The sequence below is a fragment of the Durio zibethinus genome, chromosome 9 (assembly GCF_047325235.1).
Source record: "Durio zibethinus cultivar Kanyao isolate XHJ-2024 chromosome 9, ASM4732523v1, whole genome shotgun sequence".
Lineage (NCBI taxonomy): Eukaryota > Viridiplantae > Streptophyta > Magnoliopsida > Malvales > Malvaceae > Durio > Durio zibethinus.
In genome coordinates, this window is record NC_143170.1 from 4659419 (window position 1) to 4680296 (window position 20878).

Below are 20878 nucleotides of genomic sequence, written 5' to 3' on the forward strand. Positions count from 1 at the left end.
TCTTTCTTTCAAGTCTTCTTCTATTTTATTTTTCTTTTTAGACAAAATATTCTCCTAATGTCTTTTGTTCAAGGTCAAGTTAGATATAAAATCTCCAATATCATACTTTTTTTCATCAAAATTCCTAGATATTATTTTCAATAAATTTGATAATTTAAAAATTGATATAATAATATGATATAAAAGTTATTTAAAAAAATAAAAAATTATTAGATTTAAAATTTTTTAAAAATTATATATAAATTTAAAAAAATTAAAATATATATTTAATATTTAAAGTATTACATGAATTATGATATATTAATTTTTATATTTAATACAAAATATATAAACATAACTATATAAAATTTCAAATCTATTCTTAGGTGCTTGAACTTGTTTAAAGGATATAGTTATGTTAGGTAGCCAGAGCCAGTTTCCTTTCTTTCTCTTGATCTCTGCCTATCTTTCAAGATTCTCAGGTGGAAAAACGTGGGGCAGATTTAAAATTTTTGGCATTTCATTATTCGAGGTTGATATTACAAGACCTTCCTTAGTCCTTACAGGTTCAGGCCCTCTCCAACCAACAATTCCAGCCAAATGTAGCAAATTTGCTTGTTGCAATCAATTTTTATGGTCACAATGTGCAGCAATCTAATGCAAAATTTTGCGGTATTGCTGATTGATATAATTAGCCAATGCCTTTTTTTTTTTTTTGAGGGGTGCCTTAGTCAGCTACTCTGTTTCTTATATAATTCCTGTAAGCTAAATTAATTTGATGAAGTATGTTTAAATTTTTATTTTAATATTTATAGAATTTATATTTGATATATTATTAGTATATTAATTTTCAGTCAATCAAATATTGTTATTTCATTAATAAATAAATTAAAATATTAAAAAAATCTTAGAAATAAATTCATAAAAAACTCTATATTTATCATTTCTATATATATTTTTAATTTTCTTTATTAATGAAATAATATTTTATAATTTATTAGCAATGTTTAAATATTATAAACTTAAAATATATCAAATATAAATCTATATTTAAATCATATTTTTATAACTATTTGATAGAAAATAAAGACTACTAAAATGATGGGTTCTATGATAAAAAAAAATTAAATCTTAGCAATTTATAGGAAATTATTTATAAAATTTTACAAAATCTTAAAAGAAGAGAAATTACAGTCACCAATGCAGCATTAAGGCTTAACTCAATTAAGACGGATATACTTTAATTAAAATAAACAATATTGTCTTCGGGAAAGGTAAAAAAAAAAAAAATTTAAAAAACAAATGCTACGAAAGGAGAAGAGGACAGTTTGGTCCATACAGAAAAAGAAGAAACTTGGGTTGTCCTGTAGCATAACTTTATGGGAAAATTCAAAATTTAAAACAGAAAGCCAGAAAGGCAGCTAAGCTAAGCTAAGCAGTAAGGAAAAAGGCCAGGTCCATTAGTGACAACGTGTCAACTGAGGAACAAAAGCGGTGCCCATCTTCCGCACGGAAAAAGCAGCGAAAGGGTGAATGAGAGAGGCAGAAAGGGTGTCCGTCCAAAGCTGAGTGAGACAACAAGGACGTGATCATATCAAATCATCTAATTTGGTTCAGGATTTTTTTCTTTTCGAGTAATTGATTCCATATTCGTGCAAAAACATTGTGTAAGATCGCGTGCGAAAATTGCACATATAATGGAAAAAAATCCTTTTAAATAATTCAAATGTTAAAATTTAACTTTTCATATTTAAAAATATTTTTTATTTATTTTCTTTTTTAAAACATTTAAACAAAAAGTATCTCATATCAAATTAAAACATACAATAAATCTTAATAATGATTTATATTAAATTTAAAGATTGATTGCCAGAAAAAAATTGACGGTCAAATTTAAATTTTAAAAATAAAATAATTAAATAATATATTCAATTTTTATTAATTCAACCGAACTGTTAGCTTTTTTTTTACTTTTAAATTTTTATCTAAATAATCTATCTTTTCGTAATTTTATAGGATCACTTGTCACGGGCTCTAATATTAAGTAAATAGTACAACTCTGTAATCCATAGCACTTTATTTGGTTCCCCTTTTTATTTTTTCTTACTGTATTAAGTGTCATTTTACGAATTCCTATTATGTTTTATTTTTGGTCTTTTGTGTGAGTAGATTCCATATTCAAAGGTAGAAGTTAATGTCCTTCACCTCTTCATCTAATAGTTAAGAAGTTTTGAAAAATATATGTGGATACAGATTTTAATCTCACCATCCCTCCTTCCCCACTTTAAGAGATTTGCCTTTTATGAATCCAAAAAAAAAAAAAAAAAAAAAACTTGGGAGAGCTGAGATCAGTGCTATGAGCATATGATTAGATGATTTTTGTTAGTGTCAAAATTGTTTTGTGATGTAAAACTCTGTAGAACACAACAATATAAACGTACAAGGGATTTTACAAACTATTTATTTATTTATAAACCTTGGTTGCCTCTAAATCTTGCGAGAAAAAAAAAAGGATATTGAATAAATAAGCAAAGAGCGTGAATTGTGTTCGTTCATATTGATTATTAGATTATGGACATTTCTACTGCTTATGATTTCCAAGTCAATGGGTGCAGAAAATTAATGGAAATATGAACCCCTGGTCCTGGAGCATGCATGATTGGCGGCGAACCTTTTGAGGACTTGGACCAGTTGGGACTGCAACTATGATACAACAATCAAGTAGAACAGAAATGGGCCCACAAGCAGGACGTGAAACTGCCATAGTGCCAGGCCTACTTTAGAACGAGGCTTCCAAGGTCGGTCATTGTACGACATCAGGCCCATTATGTAGGCCTCCCAACAATTGTATTGGTTATCATCGAGCTGATTGAATAAATATTTGTTTCTTAAATCTCAAAATTTTCTGACAGATGGGGGTGCACCTGCAATGGACATTTTGCAATATTAAAAACTAACGCGTAGTCAACGCTTACATAGGCTTTGCATTCAAAATGTTAACGATTGATGATGAGATATATAAAATATTTCGAGTAATATTTTTTAACCTTCATCGAACCAAGTAGCCATGGTGATACAATCGTGTTTTATTTTTAACCTACCTACAAGTTGGATCTTTCATAAAACGTAACGTAATTAACTATTCGGATTAAAGAAAAATATACGTAAATATAATGGAACCTTCATACGATAAATTTAATAAATAAATTTAGATTTTTTATTATAAAAAGGTAAGTAAATAATTTATCCGTATACGGATATTTTAAAGACAACTACTTTATATAATTATCAATAATGATGAGATTTGTAAATAGAATATCGAACTCTATCACTTACACAAAGGGAAGAAAGCCAACTGCTTGGGCAAAAATTCTCTGAAAACAAACCATCGCAGCCCACGATTTCCTTGTATGCATCATCTGTTTCCTATTTGTATCAATTTGACATTGGAGAGGAAGGCAATGACAACAGTTGCTGGGGTTTAACTAATCCTTTAGCAGTTTAGTGTCTCCATGCTGAAAAACTTTATGCAAGGAGTTCAGTTCATTAATATCACCAAATTGAGGAAATTAAACGAAGTCAATAACAATTGAAAATGCCTGACACTGTAACGGATATATTACGCTATGTTGATTGGCTAACTCATTAAGCAAATATTGATCAAACTTCCGAAAAAATGACTAGAAAATAAGAATAAGGAGAAGAGTTGAGAAAAATACTTGCAAACATTAACCCATGAAAAAGCTTGTGGTTTTGATATAAGATTATGTACTATATTAAAGTTGATTTCTATTACATAATAAAAGTTGACACAAATCAATTAAAGTCTGCATCATGATTCGTGATCCATGAACCTGTTGCCCTGCCCGTCCAATCTATCCGCTCTGGATACAAGGTGGATCTACACAAAGGACAAGTAACCTGACCCTCGTTAACCCATGTATCAAGGCACTCTTTGTGAAACACGTGAGAACACATGCAGAGCTCTCTTATCTCATCACTTTTCTCCATGGAATCCAAGCATACAGTGCATACCGTATTCACAACTTGCTCATCATCTCCGAATCTTTCAATGAAGACGCCATATTCAAGAACTGGTAGGTTCTTTTTGATCATTTCTGTCAGAACTTGGACAGGGACTGGAACTAGAGAACGAGATCGACTGTCCATCAATAGAACATAACCGCTGGAATGATTAGCAGAGTAATGATCCTCTTCGGGCAGTGGCTTGAACAGACCCAGATGAGTGAATGCCTCTTTCAAAAAGAACTTGAAGTAGTTTAAAAGGTTTTGCAAGAACATAGTAGGGATGCAATTTTTCATCTTCAAGGCAAGACAGGGAATATGACTTCTAAGACAGAGATCGAAGAAAACTAGGTGCAATTGAAGTGCTTAATGAGGCAGAGAAAGCCTGCTAGGCGTTTCCTTTTTGCTTTTTCACGATGCTATTATTCTATTAATACTATTGGCATTGCCTCGATGAAGCTGACTAGGGTAATTTAATATTGTGCCGGTTGATGTATCTTTCTATTAACATCTTATCGTTGGTGCAAAGCAAAGCAATAAGCAAGAAAAATTAAAAAATAGAGAGATTTTCTATTTCAAATTATAGGAAAGTTAACAATTAGGGACATAAAATCTGCTTCTGACGATTATGCTTCAGGCTATACGTCTTTACATCACAAATTATAAGCTTGTTTGGAATCGAAAAACATTGCCAATTCTAAATTGGTTTTAACCTTTCTACGGTAAATATAGGGTTAATTTAAATTAGGACCTAGAATTCAAAGTTCAATTCAGATAAATTGTATAATCATACAATTTAATAAATTTAAATTTTAAAATTTAGTGCTTATAATACTTTGTCTTATTCACATAATGTGACTTTCTTTAACATAAAATTTAGGGTCATCTCACCTGTTGTTTGCTACGTAAAGCAAGAAAATATTCATTTTTTTGCCAGTGTTTTCGTAGCCGAACCTCTGATGATAGAATCGTGTTGTAGATGGAGCAAATTCCTGTTAAGTGTTCCTTTTGTTTTTTTATTTTTTTAACCAATTCTATATCTTTCGATTGGGCTGCTGCTGGTTGGAATTGAGCCTATCAAGAAGGTTCCACCTATGCCCAATTAAAAATATGATATTTTGGTTTTTTATTTTACAAAATAAAAAAAAAATCCTACCTAAAGTTAGTATTTTAATAAAATGTAATATTGATTATTTTGAGAGAGTGGACATTATTTCCAAAGATGAACATTCAATTTTGAGACAGAAGTAATACAAAACTTTTTTAAAATATAAAAAAAACTAAAATTTAAAATATTTACACTAGTAATTACTAGAATTTAGGAAGTTTATGTTTATAAAATGAGGAAGTTAGACTCCCTTTTTTTTCTTTTTTTCGCTATTTGTAATTTTTTATGTTAACTCATTTTTTATTTAAAAACAAAAAACAAAAGAATTACATTTGGATACTGACTTAAAAAAATCAACAAATGGTAAAAGAAACATTACGACCAAACCTGTGCTTCCATCGGACCAACATTCACTGTTTCACATGCAAGTCTACATGATCCATTAAGTGCTACAGTGTGGATCGCCAGAGAGGACGGGTTACCCGATCTTTGTTAATCCATGCATCCAGGCACTCTCGATGAAACACGTGAGAACAGTTGCTCAGCTCTTAACTTTCTCTATACATTCAAGCATATAACGCAGGTCACATTATCGTCATCCTGTTCCTCATGCACTTTAAATCTTCTGATGAAATAGGCATATTCCACGACCGGCAGGGGGTTTTTTACCTGAAAAAGAAAAAAATGATAAAAATTTTATTGTAATGATTTGTGTTTTATAATGAAATTTGAAGCCTATTTATATAGAAGTAAAATATTACAAAATAAAAAATATAATAAATAGAAATAATGATTAAATCAATTCTTATAATTACCTAATCAATATCTAATATTCTTTAAATCAATATCAAATTAATATCTAATATTCTCTAAATAAATATCAAATCAATTTAAAATATTATTGGTACATTACTATAATAATATCATCAATTTATAATATTACTAAAATATTACTAAAATATCATTGACACTTCTTACAAATTCAAAATGATAATGTAGATGCCAACTTGAGTTTGAAAACTTAGATAATAAATTGACCAGGTGGATGTGATTTGATGAAGATATCTACTTTTTTTTATCAACATTGGTAACAAAAACAAGTCTAAAAGTTTGAGCAAGTAGATAATAACAAATAAAGTGATAGTCAATTTCAATATGTTTAATACATTCATGAAAAACATCATTGTAAGCTATTTGAATGGTACATTGATAATCACAAAATATAAAAGTACTAGAGAGATGAAAAATACCCATATCTTGAAGTAGCCATTGTAACCATAAAAGTTTTGATATGGCATCTACAAGAGCTCGATACTCAGCTTCAGTGCTAAAGTGGGACACTACAATTTATCTTTTACTTCACCAAGAAATAAGGGAAAAACCAAGAAAAGAATAGTAACCTATGGTAGAATAACGATCAATAAGATCTCCTACCCAATCAGCATCTCAATAACAATGCAAGTTCAAAGAGGAACTAGAGGAAAAATACAAACCATGGAACATAGTACCTTTAACAAAATGAGTAGATCAAGGAGTAGATAAAAATGACTAACTAGATGAATATCATAGGCAATATATGGACGAGTAACTATTAAGTATATGAGACTACCCACCAAAGTTCGATATAAAAAAGGGTCTAAAAGTGGTGTACTATCAGAAAAAAAAAAACTTTAAATTCTGTTCAAATGGTGATGATGCAATTTTGTTATCAATTAAACCTGTTCAAGCAATGAGATCAAAAATATATTTTGTTTGAGATCAATGTACATCAGTAAAATTATTAGTGACTTCAAAACCCAAAAAATAACCCAAAAGACCAAGATCTTTCATTTCAAACTTAAAATGAAGAAAAGTTTTTAGATTTTGAATACCATTTGCATCATTACCCATAATGATCATGTCATCTATATAAAGTAAGATAAAAGTAGTACCATTTTCAATAATTCAAGTAAAAAAAAATAGAATTATGATTACTAGATGTAAAATTAACTTGTTCAAACAATGATATTAAACTTCAAAAACCAAGCTCTAAAGGCTTGCTTAAGACCATATAGAGCACGTCAAATATGACAAACCATATTAGAAGGTATACATGAACCAGAATGTGGGTTTATATAGACTTTTTCGACAAGATCACCATTCAAGAAGGCATTTTTAACATTCATTTGAAAAATTAGACACTTATTAGTTGCAGCAACAGCTAATAGTGAACAAACAGATATGAACCGTGCAACTAGGGTAAAAGTCTCTTCATAGTCAATGCCATATTCTTATATAAATCTTCGAGCAACATAATGAGCTTTGTAATGTTTCAGTAACCTATCAGATCAAGTCATGATCTCGTAAACCCATTTACAATCAATCATTGACTTATTAGAAAGTCATTCAGCAATATCTAAGTATGAGTTTTTTAAGAGCCTGAAGCACTTCTACCATTGCTTGCTACCACATAAGATTAAAAACAGCTTCATGAAAATTATGAGGTTCATGTAATATGGTTAAAGCATAATAATAGTGAAAATCATGAAGTTGAGTGTTGGGTTCCCTTACCCAAGTGAAACAACAAAGTAGAAATGGTATGTATGATGAAGGGATAATTATATCAATAAGAACCTCAGTAAGATCAAACACAGTAGAGTGAAAGAAAATAGATCACTATTTGAGTTAGAAGTACCTGTAATAGTCTATTCATTTAAAAAAAAATCAAAAGATAAATTTATAAAAATACATGAAAAAAAACATGGTGAATATAATGAGAACACATTAGTGGACTTTTTATATTTCAAAAAAACTACATGTCTTAAGATGTGAAGACATTTAAACACTGGATCATAACACCTATACCCCTTGTGTTCTATATCATAACCTAAAAAATAACACAATCTAGCTCTAGGTTCAAGTTTAGTCCTTTTATGAGTAAAAAGTAAAATAAATCAAGCACATCCAAAAACTTTGAGAGAATGGTAGTTAGATACCTTATTGTATAGATACTCATAGGGAGACTGTGTGCCTAATAATGGTGTCAGAACACGATTAATAATGTAAACAACAGTGAGAGCAGCTTTACCCAAAAAATGTTCAGGAATGAAAAAGAAATAAGGAGGACATGAATTGTGTCAAGAATATGATGATATTTTCTTTCAACTCGACCATTTTGTTGTGAAGTATATGAGTAAGACTTACAAGAAAGAATCCATCATCCTTTAACAAGTTACGAAATTTAATTTTTGTATATTCAGTAACATTGTCAGACCTAAAGATTTTTATTTTTTTAAAAAATTGAGTTTGTATCATGTTATTGAATTCATGAAAATTTGATAAAAGTTTAGTCTTTTGTTTGAATAAATATATCTAAGTATAATGAGAGAAATTATCAATAAATATAACAAAGTAATGTGAATCTCCTAAGGTTAGTGTGGGAGTTGGATCCTAAATATTATAATGGATTAAATAAAAAAGAACAAATGAGATAGAATCACTTTTATTAAAAGGAAAAATACTTTGATTTCCAAGTTGACAAGACAAACAATAAAAAATATTATGAGAAACATTACCTAAGACACCAGTGGAAGCAAATGACTTTATTAAGGAAATATATGCATGTCATACTCTAGAATGCCATAAATCTAAAGAAAATTGAAGAGTTGGTTGTTTAAGATGTAGCAATAGTAATATTGTGAAATTTTTAAAGTTTCAAGCTCAAATAGTGTTTTAACCTTATACCTTATCCCAACCTTTTAATCTGTTTAAGGATTTTGCACAATATAGCCATATCGTTGTGAAAAATGCAAATCAAGGCCAAGGTCACAAAGTTGGTCAATAGAAAATAAATTTAAGACAAGATTAGGAATAAGATAAGTGTTAAATATATATAGTTTTGAGGTTTTAATATTACTAATATGGCTAGCTTTTAAGATGAATAAATTTTCTGTTTTAATGATTGGACCATTAGGTACATGTATCTTGCTTTTGAACAAAGAAAGATTAGCAGTCATATGATTTTCACAAACAGTATCAAATAACCAAACATTACCTAATATAGCAGCAGACATGGCAGGAACATGAGATCGAGATAATACTTGATTGAGTAAAGTTTAAAGATTAGTGATAGAGATTGTAATAATCTTAGAAGAAGACTAAAAAATGTTTGGTTTAGTGGTTATTGCTGCAACAGTCTTGTCAGTGCTAGAGTCATTATTTAAACTACCGTTACGATGATATTTACCTCTACATTTTTGAACAAAATGATTAATCCTCTCACATCGTGAATGAGACTTGTGGAAAGCAGAGCTAGTACTTTTTTGAATAGCAGCAGCAATAATAGTATCAACACTATGCTCCAACTTATACCCAACCTAGTTTCCTCATATATAAATTTCATAAAGGCATTATCCATAGTTGGTAAGTGATGTCAACGCAAAAGTGAAGACCTAATATTCTCAAATTCATCTTGAAATACCATTAGAAATTGAATAAGATGAATTTGATTTTGATAAGTAATAAAATTACTAGCATTACTTTCATTCTTGAATTTTAGCTCAAAATTTTCAAGCATAACCCATAAATGTTGCATTTTAGAATGAAAATCATCAACTGACTAACCTGGTTCTTGACCAAAACGAGATAAGGTGATAAAAAATGATATTGATAAGCAAAGGTAATAGAGTTATACTGTGTGGTAAAAAAATTTCAAGCATCTTTAGCAAGTTCAAATCGTCCAAAATGTACATTGATAGAGTAAACAGTAGTGCTAGTAAACCATGTCAGAATTCGATGATTCTTACTTTTTCATTCCTTTAGCCAATTTACAAATTTATTATCGAATTCTTCTTTTTTTCTTTCTAGTGCTTTGCGTTCTCCAGTAACAAGCAGCCATAATTTCATTCCTTTTAGATAACTAAGCATAGCCGTAGCCTACCTATTGTAGTTATTTTTATCAAGGATAATTGAAATTAGTTGTACATTTTCTCATTTAATACCTGTCATTAAGCTCTTGAAAAAAAATGAAATAGAGATGTGGGAAGTTGTGAGTATTGATATAAAAGATGAATTTTAAAGATAGGAAGAGAAACTTAAAAAAAAAATTGAAGTACGGAAGCAAAAATGAAGTTAGAAATGAAAATCAACTAAGAATGAGAATAAAAATATTGATTATTTTAAAATGATTCACCTTTGGAATGAACTATGAAATCGCTCTGATATCATGAAAAAAAAATGATGAAAACTTTATTGTAATGACTTGTGTTTTATAATGAGGCTTAAAGCTTATTTATACAGAAGTAAAATGTTATAAAATAAAAAATATAATAAATAGAAATAATGGCTAAATGAAATCTTATAATCACCTAATTAATATCTAATATTCTCTAAATTAATATCAAATCAATTTAAAATATAACTAAAATATTACTAAAATGATATCATCAATCTATAATATTACTATAATATTACGAGAATATCATTAACTTGATCAACAACGTTGTCTCCACTTGGACTAGTGTTGGAACGAGGGACAAATTTAGGAGATGGGGTACTGTCCATTGAAAGAATATAGTTTGTGGGATAATGATGATCAGCAGAATAAGCTTCTTCTATTGGTTTGATCAGAACCAGGTGAACAACTGCCTCTTCCAACATAAATGTGAATCGGGTAAGAAGATTGAATAGTAATGTTAAAGCGAATGAATTAATACTTGTTGTGTTCATGACAATACAAGCAAAGCTCACGCCTTCCATTGATCTCCTTCAGACTTTCCAGATAGAGATTGGAGAAAACTATGAGCACCAACAAGGCTGAAATAATTCAGCAAATGATATTGTTAAGCTACCAAATGAAAGTACATACGTAAATTTTTAAGACCATACGACAATAGGAAAATGAAATAAAAAAAAATAATACGATTTGAAACTTTAACAAAAATCATATAAAAATTTAACAAAAAAATTATTTTTCATGTTTAACCTATCAATACAGGCTGTAATATGATAATTTTATATTTTATACGTATTTAATATAGAATAAATAGACATATATACATATATTACTAGATTTAATTGAAAGACATACAGGCAATGTGGCTTCGTTTTTTTTTAATATATATATATATATATATATATACTGGGGAATAAGCATGTGCTTCCTTCAATATTATCCCCAAACCTTCCCTTGCCACTCTGTTTGTTCAGTACTAAATTCTATTTGAAAAAAGGTTCTACTTGAAGCTTGATGCTAATTCAGGCAATCAAATTTTCTGATAGGTGTCGAGCGCCCCTTAAAAAGTCTTGAACAAAAGCCTCCACCAAGATTCTTCATTCTAGTAATTTTTTTGGATAATTAAAGCATTTTCATTCACCCAAAGAAGCTTGATGTAATGTGATGAACTCCAATTGAGTTAAAAACTTCAAATACAATGATTAAAGAGAAAATATAAATTAGAAAGTGTAAAACAACTAGTTTCCCCGTGCCTGCGTATTGAAGCTGTCATAACGTCTAGATCCGAGGATCTATCGCTAGACATTGACTTTAGGGAGTCGCCACCAATCTTTTTTTATCTAGGTGCGATTGGCCACCTAAAGAATCTGTCCTTTCAGGGAACACCTAAGCTTAAGGGTCCCTAAAAGAATAGGTTCAGGTCTGCTAACCAGAACAAGGTTCGGGAGTTTGGTTACGTGTGAGGAAGGTTATAGCACCCTCACAACGCCTATCAAAAAATGGTACCAGCTTAAATTTGTGTTATCCAAAAAGCCTTAAAATTTTACCAAGTAATTAATTATTGGAAATTATTCTCAATTGACTCTAATACTTTTAGCAGAAAATTGAGAAAATTTCCTCACCTCAAGAGTATGCAAGAAAAACTACTGTTTCACTTGCAGAGGCTCCGTCGTCGAATTATTTAAAGAAAAAAACAAAATCAAAATTAAGATAGAAAGGAAGGAAAGAATGATTTTTTTTTTTATAGGGAAAATTGATACTTTCAACTTTTCCCTAAAAATATTTTTTGGAAATTTCGATTTTTAAGGAAAATTGATACTTTCAACTTTTTCCCAAAAATATTTTTTTTGAAATTTTGATTTTTAAGGAAAATTGATACTTTTAACTTTTCCCCAAAAATATATTTTTTTTGGAAATTTATTTTTCTTTTAAGGAAAATTGATACTTTCAACTTTTCCCTAAAAATATTTTTTTTCGAAATTTATTTCTGAGGAAAATTGATACTTTCAACTTTTCTCCAAAAATATTTTTTGGAAATTTATTTCTAAGGAAAATTGATACTTTCAATTTTTCCCTAAAAATATTTTTTTTGAAATTTTTTTATTTTTATTTAAAGAAAATAAAATAATAAAAAATAAATAAAAAGAATATTACATAAACCTAATCTAATAAATAAAAAATAAAATAAACAAAGAAATAAAAAAAATTCAAAGAAAGAAAGAAAAAAAAAAAAAAACCTGGAGCGGCTCGGATCGCGGCTCGGCTCGACTCAAGGAAGAGAAAACGGCTCGGGGGGAGCGGCTTGGCGGCTTGGCGCGGCTCGGCTCGGCTCGGAGGAGGGGCAGCACGCGCGGGTCAGGAAAGCGGGTCGACGCTCGGGTCGGGTTCGGAAAAACGCGCGGATCCTCTGGTTACTTAAGGCCAAAACGACGTCGTTTTGGGAGGGTATAAAAGGCAATCCCCTTCATTTTTTTCGGCAGACCGCTCCTCCCTCTCTCTCTCTTCTTCTCTTTTCCTCTCCCTTCTCTCTAAAAACTAAAGAACACCGGTGCCGAATTCTGGAAAATGTCGCCGGAATCTAGAAATTTCGTCGGAAGTTGGCCGGAAGATCGCCGGTTTCTAGGATTCTTCGTCGAAAACTGGGCAGGTAGCCGGAAACTTCAAGGTTGGCCGAAATTTTCACCGGAAAATTCAAACTTCGCCGGAATTTTCGTCGGAATCTGGAAATTTCCCAGAAATTTCCAGAAAAAATTTTCGCCAAAAATTTCTAAAAAATTTTTCTCACTCTCAGAACACTCTTAAACTTTTTCTAGCTTCCTATACGCCTCTTTTTCTCTCAAATCAGTAGCTTTGTTTACTGTTTTCTGTGTGTTTCATTCTGTTCCAGGGGGTGCTTTATATAGGGATTGATCAGGAGTTTCTGATCAATCCCAATTCCCCTTTGGACGGGAATTTAATCTTTGACTCCAGTCTGGACTCTTCTGATTGAATTCTCACTCCCAGTGGGATTCTTCAACTTTCAATCCTAACCCTCCAAAATAAAAATCAAAATAATAATAAAAAAAAACTAGATAATTAGAGAAGATAAATCAACAGATATTATAGGATAAATAAAATAATAATAATAAAAAATATATCAGATATATAATTAGATAAGTAAAAATACAAAAATGAATTAAATAAAAAAGATAAAAAATATATATATATACATAAATAATAAAATACACATAAATATTAACAAAAAATAAATAAATAAATATATACATATATTAATACATAATAATAATAAATAATACAATACATAAAATACAAAAGAAGAAGAAAAGAAGAAAAAAAAATACAAGATAAAATTGAATTGAGCTTACTCATTTGGGCCAGGCCCAATTGATCTGGGCCGGACCCAATTGGGTGTCTACAGAAGCATAACTCAATGAATAAGATAGAGAACTAAGCTTGGCTTTGGTATACCCAACTGTTCCATTCCAAAAATGTAACCAATAATTATTTTATAAGAAAAAAAATAAAAATCTAACCAATTAGGTTGTAGACAATAAGATGAGATATACTGATGTAGGTGCCTGTGCCTTTTGATTGAAGATTAAGATTGGTTCCAGTTAGGAAAAACTCCATATGGTATGCTGCACTGAATTTAAGGATTGATATCCACACTGTTAACAATTATTTTCTATCTCATACTTCATAAAAATTACATCAGATAAATTTAGACATGATATGATAGATGACATAAAAACAGTATAAAGAAATAAAAATAACACGACAAAAATCATATATAAATTTGATAAAATTTAAAAAATATATTTCATATTCTCATGTTAACATAATAATTTTCGTATTCTATATATAACATGAAATAAATATGATAAAACATATAAATTATCGAATCTAATAAAAATATATAAAATTAAATTTATTAAAATTATGATAAAAAGATTAAATCTTTAAAATTGATATAATAGGAAGACTAATTTTCAACTTTAACCATCAATTTTGGATTGGTTTTGTCGTTGAAACATTATGGGAAAATATTTTTTAATAAATTTATTAAATCCGACATAAATAAATATACTTGCAGTAATGAAAAAGGATATATTGAATAAAGCATAAAAATCTCTTATCGGACAAAATGTTCACGAAAATAAAATAAAAACAATAAAAAAAGGTAAAACAAATCATATATATATATATATATATATGTATATTATATTATAACATATATAAACATCCGATAAAATTCGACAAATGGACGTTTTTGTGAACAATTTTTTTGAATGACACTAGATAATGTTTTAAAAGAGTAGGATAACTTCTTTTAGTTACAAATGAGATAATTCTAAATTTATTCAAATATCAAAATTATTCAAATTATAATTGAAAATATAATCAATCTAGAGATATGTTTTTTAAAATTAAAAATATAAATTATGGATTTTATCTTCACAATAAATAATTTTAGTTATTTATCAAATAACATTATTTAAGAAATTATTTAATTATTAAAATCTTTTAACATGTTTAAAAATTAGAAAGATTAAGATTATTCAAAATTTTCAACAACTTTTTTTATCTTAATTTAAATCAATAAAAATTATCTGTTCAAAAATTTACTTTAGAGCGTTGAAAATTCAAATAACTTTTCATATTAAATTTTTAAATAATAAGATCATAAAAAAAATCATATCCATCTCAACTCTAATTATTAAATTTATATTTTAAATATATGCAAAAAATTTTATGTCATCTTAATCACTTATTCTATCCCTTTTAAAATTAAAAAATTTAATTTGACAATCATCTATTCCATCTTAATTGTCACTCAAGAGTTTTTTAACAAATTTAAAGTTATAAATGTAATGTATTATATCATTTTTTTTTTCGTTTGTAACTTTGTCCTAGGTATATTCTGTTTCTATAGCATTTTATTTTTTGAGTTTTAAAATTTCTTTTCAAGATATATTTTATTACTATTACAATTTCCTTCTTATGAAAAATAATATTTTTAAATTTTTTTTTCACATATTTATTAATATTTTTTATATTTTGTACAACAATTTTATCAAAATTACCAAAATAAATGTAATTTAATACTCTTTTTATTATTTAATTCATCATTCAATAATATATATTTTTTTTTCTAAAAAAAACATAATTTTTCTTATTTGATATAATTTTATAAGTATATAAATATTACTATAAAAAAATGAGTTAAAAGGAAAACATATCTTTTTTTTTTTGGTCAAAATGTTTATTTTTATGATAAATTAATATATATTAATTTTTTATATATTATAAATTTTGAACATTTGAAATTAATTTTTTAAAAAAATTAATTTATATGTATATATCCATATTAAATAAATGAAATTATTTCATTCATTACACGTATCGTAATTGTAATTGAAGATAATTCAACAGCCTTGAGCCCAAAAGGATAGTTTGATTTGAGTGAAGCCTAGACCGTTGATGATTTAGCTCCAACTCCAACTCAAACTGAAGCCCAATTGAAGATGGATTGAAGTCTTTGAGGTTAGGATTCTGGGTTTTATCCAAAAATTTTCTTTCTGATCCTCTTCCTTTCCTCTTCTCCCCCTCCCGATGGCATCCTTTTTATCCGCTTTCCATCATCTCAGGTCTTGCCTTTGTCCGAGAAACATCGACAAACGCCTAACTTTTCTCTTCCCTTTTTCCTTTACCCATCAACTTATCCTCAAACCCCCCCCCCCCCCCCCAACATTTCTCTGTAACAGACTAATTGGATTGTAAGCAGTAAAATTTGAAATGTAAATTAGAATTATGAAGAAGAGTAAGGCCAAAATAAGATGAAAAGAAAGTTGAGAGCAGAAACTTGGAGTTTCATTCATATGAAGCTCGTCACAAGGTGGCTAATACATATTGACAAAGACAGATTCACCATTGTTGACTGACCTTTAGACACATGGGAAATGTGACGGAATATAAAAAAAATTGGACCATTTTCCAAATTGGAGTCCGCATGACATGACTGGTGTCAGCCACCATCAATGAAAAAGCTTCAAATTTGTCATTTTGTTTGCTTTAATTTTCTGCACGATTTCTCCTTATCCGGTCTTGAAAAATTTTCTATTTTTATTCTGACCAACATTGATACATTTCAGCCACCTTATTATTAATTAATAGTACTACTTCTTTTGATAAAGGAGCACAACTTTTACCTTTTTTTTTTTTTTAAATAAAAGTTTAAGAAATATGAATATACAAAACATACTTTGGTCCTATATTGAGTTTTAGAAAATTTCTTATTTGTAAATTTGAAATTCGTCATTTGAATAACTTGTAATTTGAAATTTTCTATTATGATATCACGTTGAAATTATATTTTATTTTATTTAAATTTCTAAATTTCTCTTAAAAAAAGAAAGGATAAAACTATCTTTAAAATTTTATTTTATTTTTACAAAAAGGTTATGGCTTGACAATAAAAAAAAAATAATGTATATTAAAATTTAAAATTTAAAATTATTAAATATTATTTTTAAAAATTTTTTATAATTAAAAACTTATGTCATCGTAATCGTAAGAGTAAGAACATTACCGTAGAAAATTAGCAATAAAAAAATATTACAACATAAATTACAAAAAAATCCCAAGAGGAAAAGGCGGCTAAGAGAGGGGTAAAAGGACAAAACCGAAAAATTCATGATAGGCAATGAATGAGTTATGAGTATAAAACAAAAGGATTCAATACTCAAAATCGTAAACATGATAAGAAAAATAAATTAAAACCCAAAAAAAAAAAAACAATACAAATTCTTTTGTCGAACCCTAAAGACGGAGAAAGAGACAGCAAATCTGTGAAGCTAAGATTGTGATACCTACGTCTACTCCAATCTCCGCTCTTCAATCTGTAAAATAAAATACTTACTGTTCCTTCCATCTGTCTGCCTTTTACTTTTATTGCAATTAACCTCTCAATTTGGTGGAGCCATCGCCACTGCTTCTTTCAGAACCTCAACGATTCCTCCAATTAAAGGTACTTCCTTTTTTCTCTTTTTTTTTTTTTTTTTGAAGTTTTTTCTTTTCCCGTTGAATATGTCTGGCATCTGGTTTTTTTTTCCCCCTTAATTCCCACTTTTCCCAGATCGTTAAAAAAAGAACAAAAAACGATTGTGTTAAAGGTAAGTTTTTCAAAGTCTCCGGACAAACCGGTTTTTCTTAGAACAGCGATGTAAAACTATGTAAGTAATTTTTAACGGTTTCTCATTCTCATCGTTATCGTATCTCTGTAATAAGAAAAAAAAAAAGACAAAAATTTAACCTTTTTTACCTTGTGTTTAAGGATTTAGTCGTCGGAGTAGGTTGCAGTAATCGAAAGCGAGAACGAACCAGCAAATACAGAAGGTAATTCCATTTTCTTTTATTTAATTACTCAACTGATTCTTTTGAAAATCCTTAATTTTAATGTAGTAATAAGTAACTTTTTTCCCTTGCAATTGATTCTGAATAATCACCTTTGGAATTTCTGCTTATCTTTGTTTGATTCTAGAATTTAAAACTGCTACAATCATATATAAATATAAGTATACGTCTATATGTTTACATGTATACATACAAGTATATTTGTGGGTGTACATTTCTATGCATGCATGCGTGTGTGTAAAAATGTGTAGTAAATTGTCTTGTGTAGTTTTTGCTAACCCAAATAAGGTATGGACTGCAATTGTGATGCATGCTGCTGAGTTTCTTAGAAGTTATTCTTTATTATTCTAGAATCTAGAGACTGCAATAAAGCCTGTCTTTTCTCTTTTTTTCCCCGTCTTAGTAAAAGGGTTTTAAGACTAAACATGTATGGCTGTCTTTTTAATGAAAGAGAAACACTAATGCAATATGCATTGAATCAGATAGAGTTTTAAAGGAAGTCAAGCATTCAGGCTAATGCCCCTTTAAAGTAATCTCCATGATAAAAAATTATCTGCATTGCAACGTGCAACTCTCCTATCAATGGTACCCCTTTTGCCTATCACCTGCATCTCTGCAATTTTCCCTGCAAACTTTAGTATTTACAATGACTTGATGCTGAAGATGGTGATTTACTGTTTTTTGATTCCTCTAATACATAAATCTGTGGGTAGGATTGCAATTTTTGGCACTTTTTAATGAAATTGTTTTGGGATGTGTGCTGAAAACTTTTACTTAACATCTATATGGTCAAGGTACCATTTAATCATATGATGGGAAAGAGTGGGAAAGGAGAAGGCTAAGAGAAAATGGAAGGGTTGACGAGGGATATGGCAAGGTTTTGTAATAGTGAAAATATTGCAGTATTTTGTTGGCACAAGACTTTAAATCTGTCTTAATTACTTTGTTGATTCACTCAATTCATTTTGTATTTTTGTTCTACTGTTTGTGAATTTGATAAATTATACTTCCTTGTGGTTGTTTATATTGTTTTCAGATGGAAGTGCAAAATTCTGAACCAGGGCATATAATTGAAATATGTGGAGATGTGCCAGCTGCAGAGATAAACCTGGGTGGAAGTACAATCTGTGGAGGTGCAGTATGTGGGTTTTCTGATGCTCAAAGCAGTTCAAAAGATGCAAAAGAACGTACAGCCTCTATGCGGAAGCTTTTGATGGCAGTAGTGCTCTGCATTCTCTTTATGAGTGTAGAAGTAGCTGGAGGAATTAAAGCCAACAGTCTTGCAATCTTAACTGATGCAGCTCATCTCTTGTCAGATGTTGCAGCATTTGCGATCTCCTTGTTCTCTCTTTGGGCATCAGGCTGGGAGGCAACTCCACGTCAATCTTATGGATTCTTCAGAATTGAAATCCTCGGTGCCCTTGTTTCCATTCAGATGATATGGCTTTTAGCTGGCATCCTCGTTTATGAAGCCATAGTTAGACTTATCCATGGTACAGGTGAAGTTCAAGGCTTTCTGATGTTCATGGTTTCTGCATTTGGTTTAGTGGTTAATATTGCTATGGCTCTTTTGTTGGGTCATGATCATGGCCATCACCATGGCCACGACCATAATCATGCACATGGCAAGAATGATCATGACCACCATGATAACAGTCATAGCCATGACGGTGAACCACATAATCATGGACTAAGTATAACTTCTCACCATCATCATGGCTCGAACTCTAAACTTGATGATGAGCATCATCATTCTCATGAAGCTGACCATGCTGAGCCTCTGCTTAAGACCTACTCAGATTGTGAAAAAAAATCAGAAAGTGGAGCACCTCAGAAGAAGGAAAGAAACATCAATGTTCAAGGAGCTTATCTTCATGTCCTAGGGGATTCCATTCAGAGTCTTGGAGTGATGATCGGTGGAGCGATTATTTGGTACAAGCCTGAGTGGAAATATATTGATCTGATGTGCACCCTTGTATTCTCTGTTATTGTGCTGGGAACAACCATCAGGATGCTGCGAAATATTTTGGAAGTTCTTATGGAGAGCACACCCCGGGAAATTGATGCCACAAGGCTTGAGAAGGGTTTATGTGAGATGGATGAGGTTGTTGCCGTACATGAACTGCACATTTGGGCCATAACTGTTGGTAAGGTTTTATTAGCTTGCCATGTCTTAATTAAGCGTGAAGCTGATGCTGACATGGTATTGAACAAGGTTATAGATTATATCAGGAGAGAATACAATATAAGTCATGTGACTATTCAGATAGAGCGCCAGTAAATCCGTTGCAGTAAGTTTTGTAAGCGTACTGTTGTTTGCTTTTTTAGTTTTAAGATATTGATTAATGGGCAATTAAAAATGGCATTAGCTGTATCTTCTGCCGATTTATCTTAGTCTAGTATGTAAATGTGTAGAGGGAAAACTCTGGTTTTTTTCCCTATTTCTTTTAATTCGTGTAGCTCGAATCAGAGCCAAATAAATGAAGTTGTTTAAGGAGCTCAGCCCGGAGTCACGGACTCCGTTTAAGGGAAATAGATGTGGCAAATATGAGTAAGCAGCGGAAATGATGAATTAAAGGTTCTATTAAATGTTTTGAAGAGAGCTGTGCAAAGAAAGCAAAGCAGTTAATATTATCTGCTCTATGTGAATTTCACTATTTGTTACTTGTATCATGATCATACCAGGAGGGGAGGGTGACTTCTCAATAATACGGGGCAAATCAAAATTAACACCCTTAAAGGCATGTCACTCGGAAACGATCCTGTGGACTGTGGAGAATAGAACCATTGCCACTGCCCTCTGCCAGGGAACTAAAGTCCTCGAAACGCTTGTAGCTTTTCAACTTCTCTTCCACATAGCCCTTGAAGATTACTCCAAATCTCGTATACTTGCCCACACACCCAACGTCAACGGCATTCACCCATAAGTGCCCTCTTAAATAGAATCCACCCCCCCCCCCCCCCCCCCTCTTGGACTGCATCTTTCAATGGGTACCTGGTTCGATTACACCATGATGTTTTTGGAAAAGTGAAGCAACGACATGTTAAACGGTTATTTAAACAATGGAGGCAATAGGCATTATCGAAGTGCTTTACCAGATATCTATAACGGCTTTGTTCTGATATAAACAAAGAGACAA

General features: G+C 30.3%; 1 protein-coding gene across 9 annotated transcripts; it reads left to right on the plus strand.

Moving 5' to 3' along the window:
• The first annotated feature begins 17077 nt into the window (after nt 1-17077).
• On the plus strand, nt 17078-20336 carry LOC111308142 (metal tolerance protein A2-like). Of its 9 annotated transcripts, none has more exons than XM_089765590.1 (5): nt 17078-17352; nt 17461-17557; nt 17659-17720; nt 18775-20029; nt 20199-20336. In XM_089765590.1, the coding sequence occupies exon 4, from the start codon at nt 18775-18777 to the stop codon at nt 20017-20019; it is 1245 nt and encodes a 414-aa protein (XP_089621716.1). In that variant the 5' UTR covers nt 17078-17352; nt 17461-17557; nt 17659-17720; the 3' UTR covers nt 20020-20029; nt 20199-20336. The 9 variants fall into 9 exon arrangements, with proteins under 9 accessions (XP_089621716.1, XP_089621718.1, XP_089621712.1 ...); XM_089765592.1 differs by having other exon boundaries at nt 17461-17497; XM_089765586.1 differs by having other exon boundaries at nt 18775-20336.
• The last annotated feature ends 542 nt before the right edge of the window (nt 20337-20878 follow it).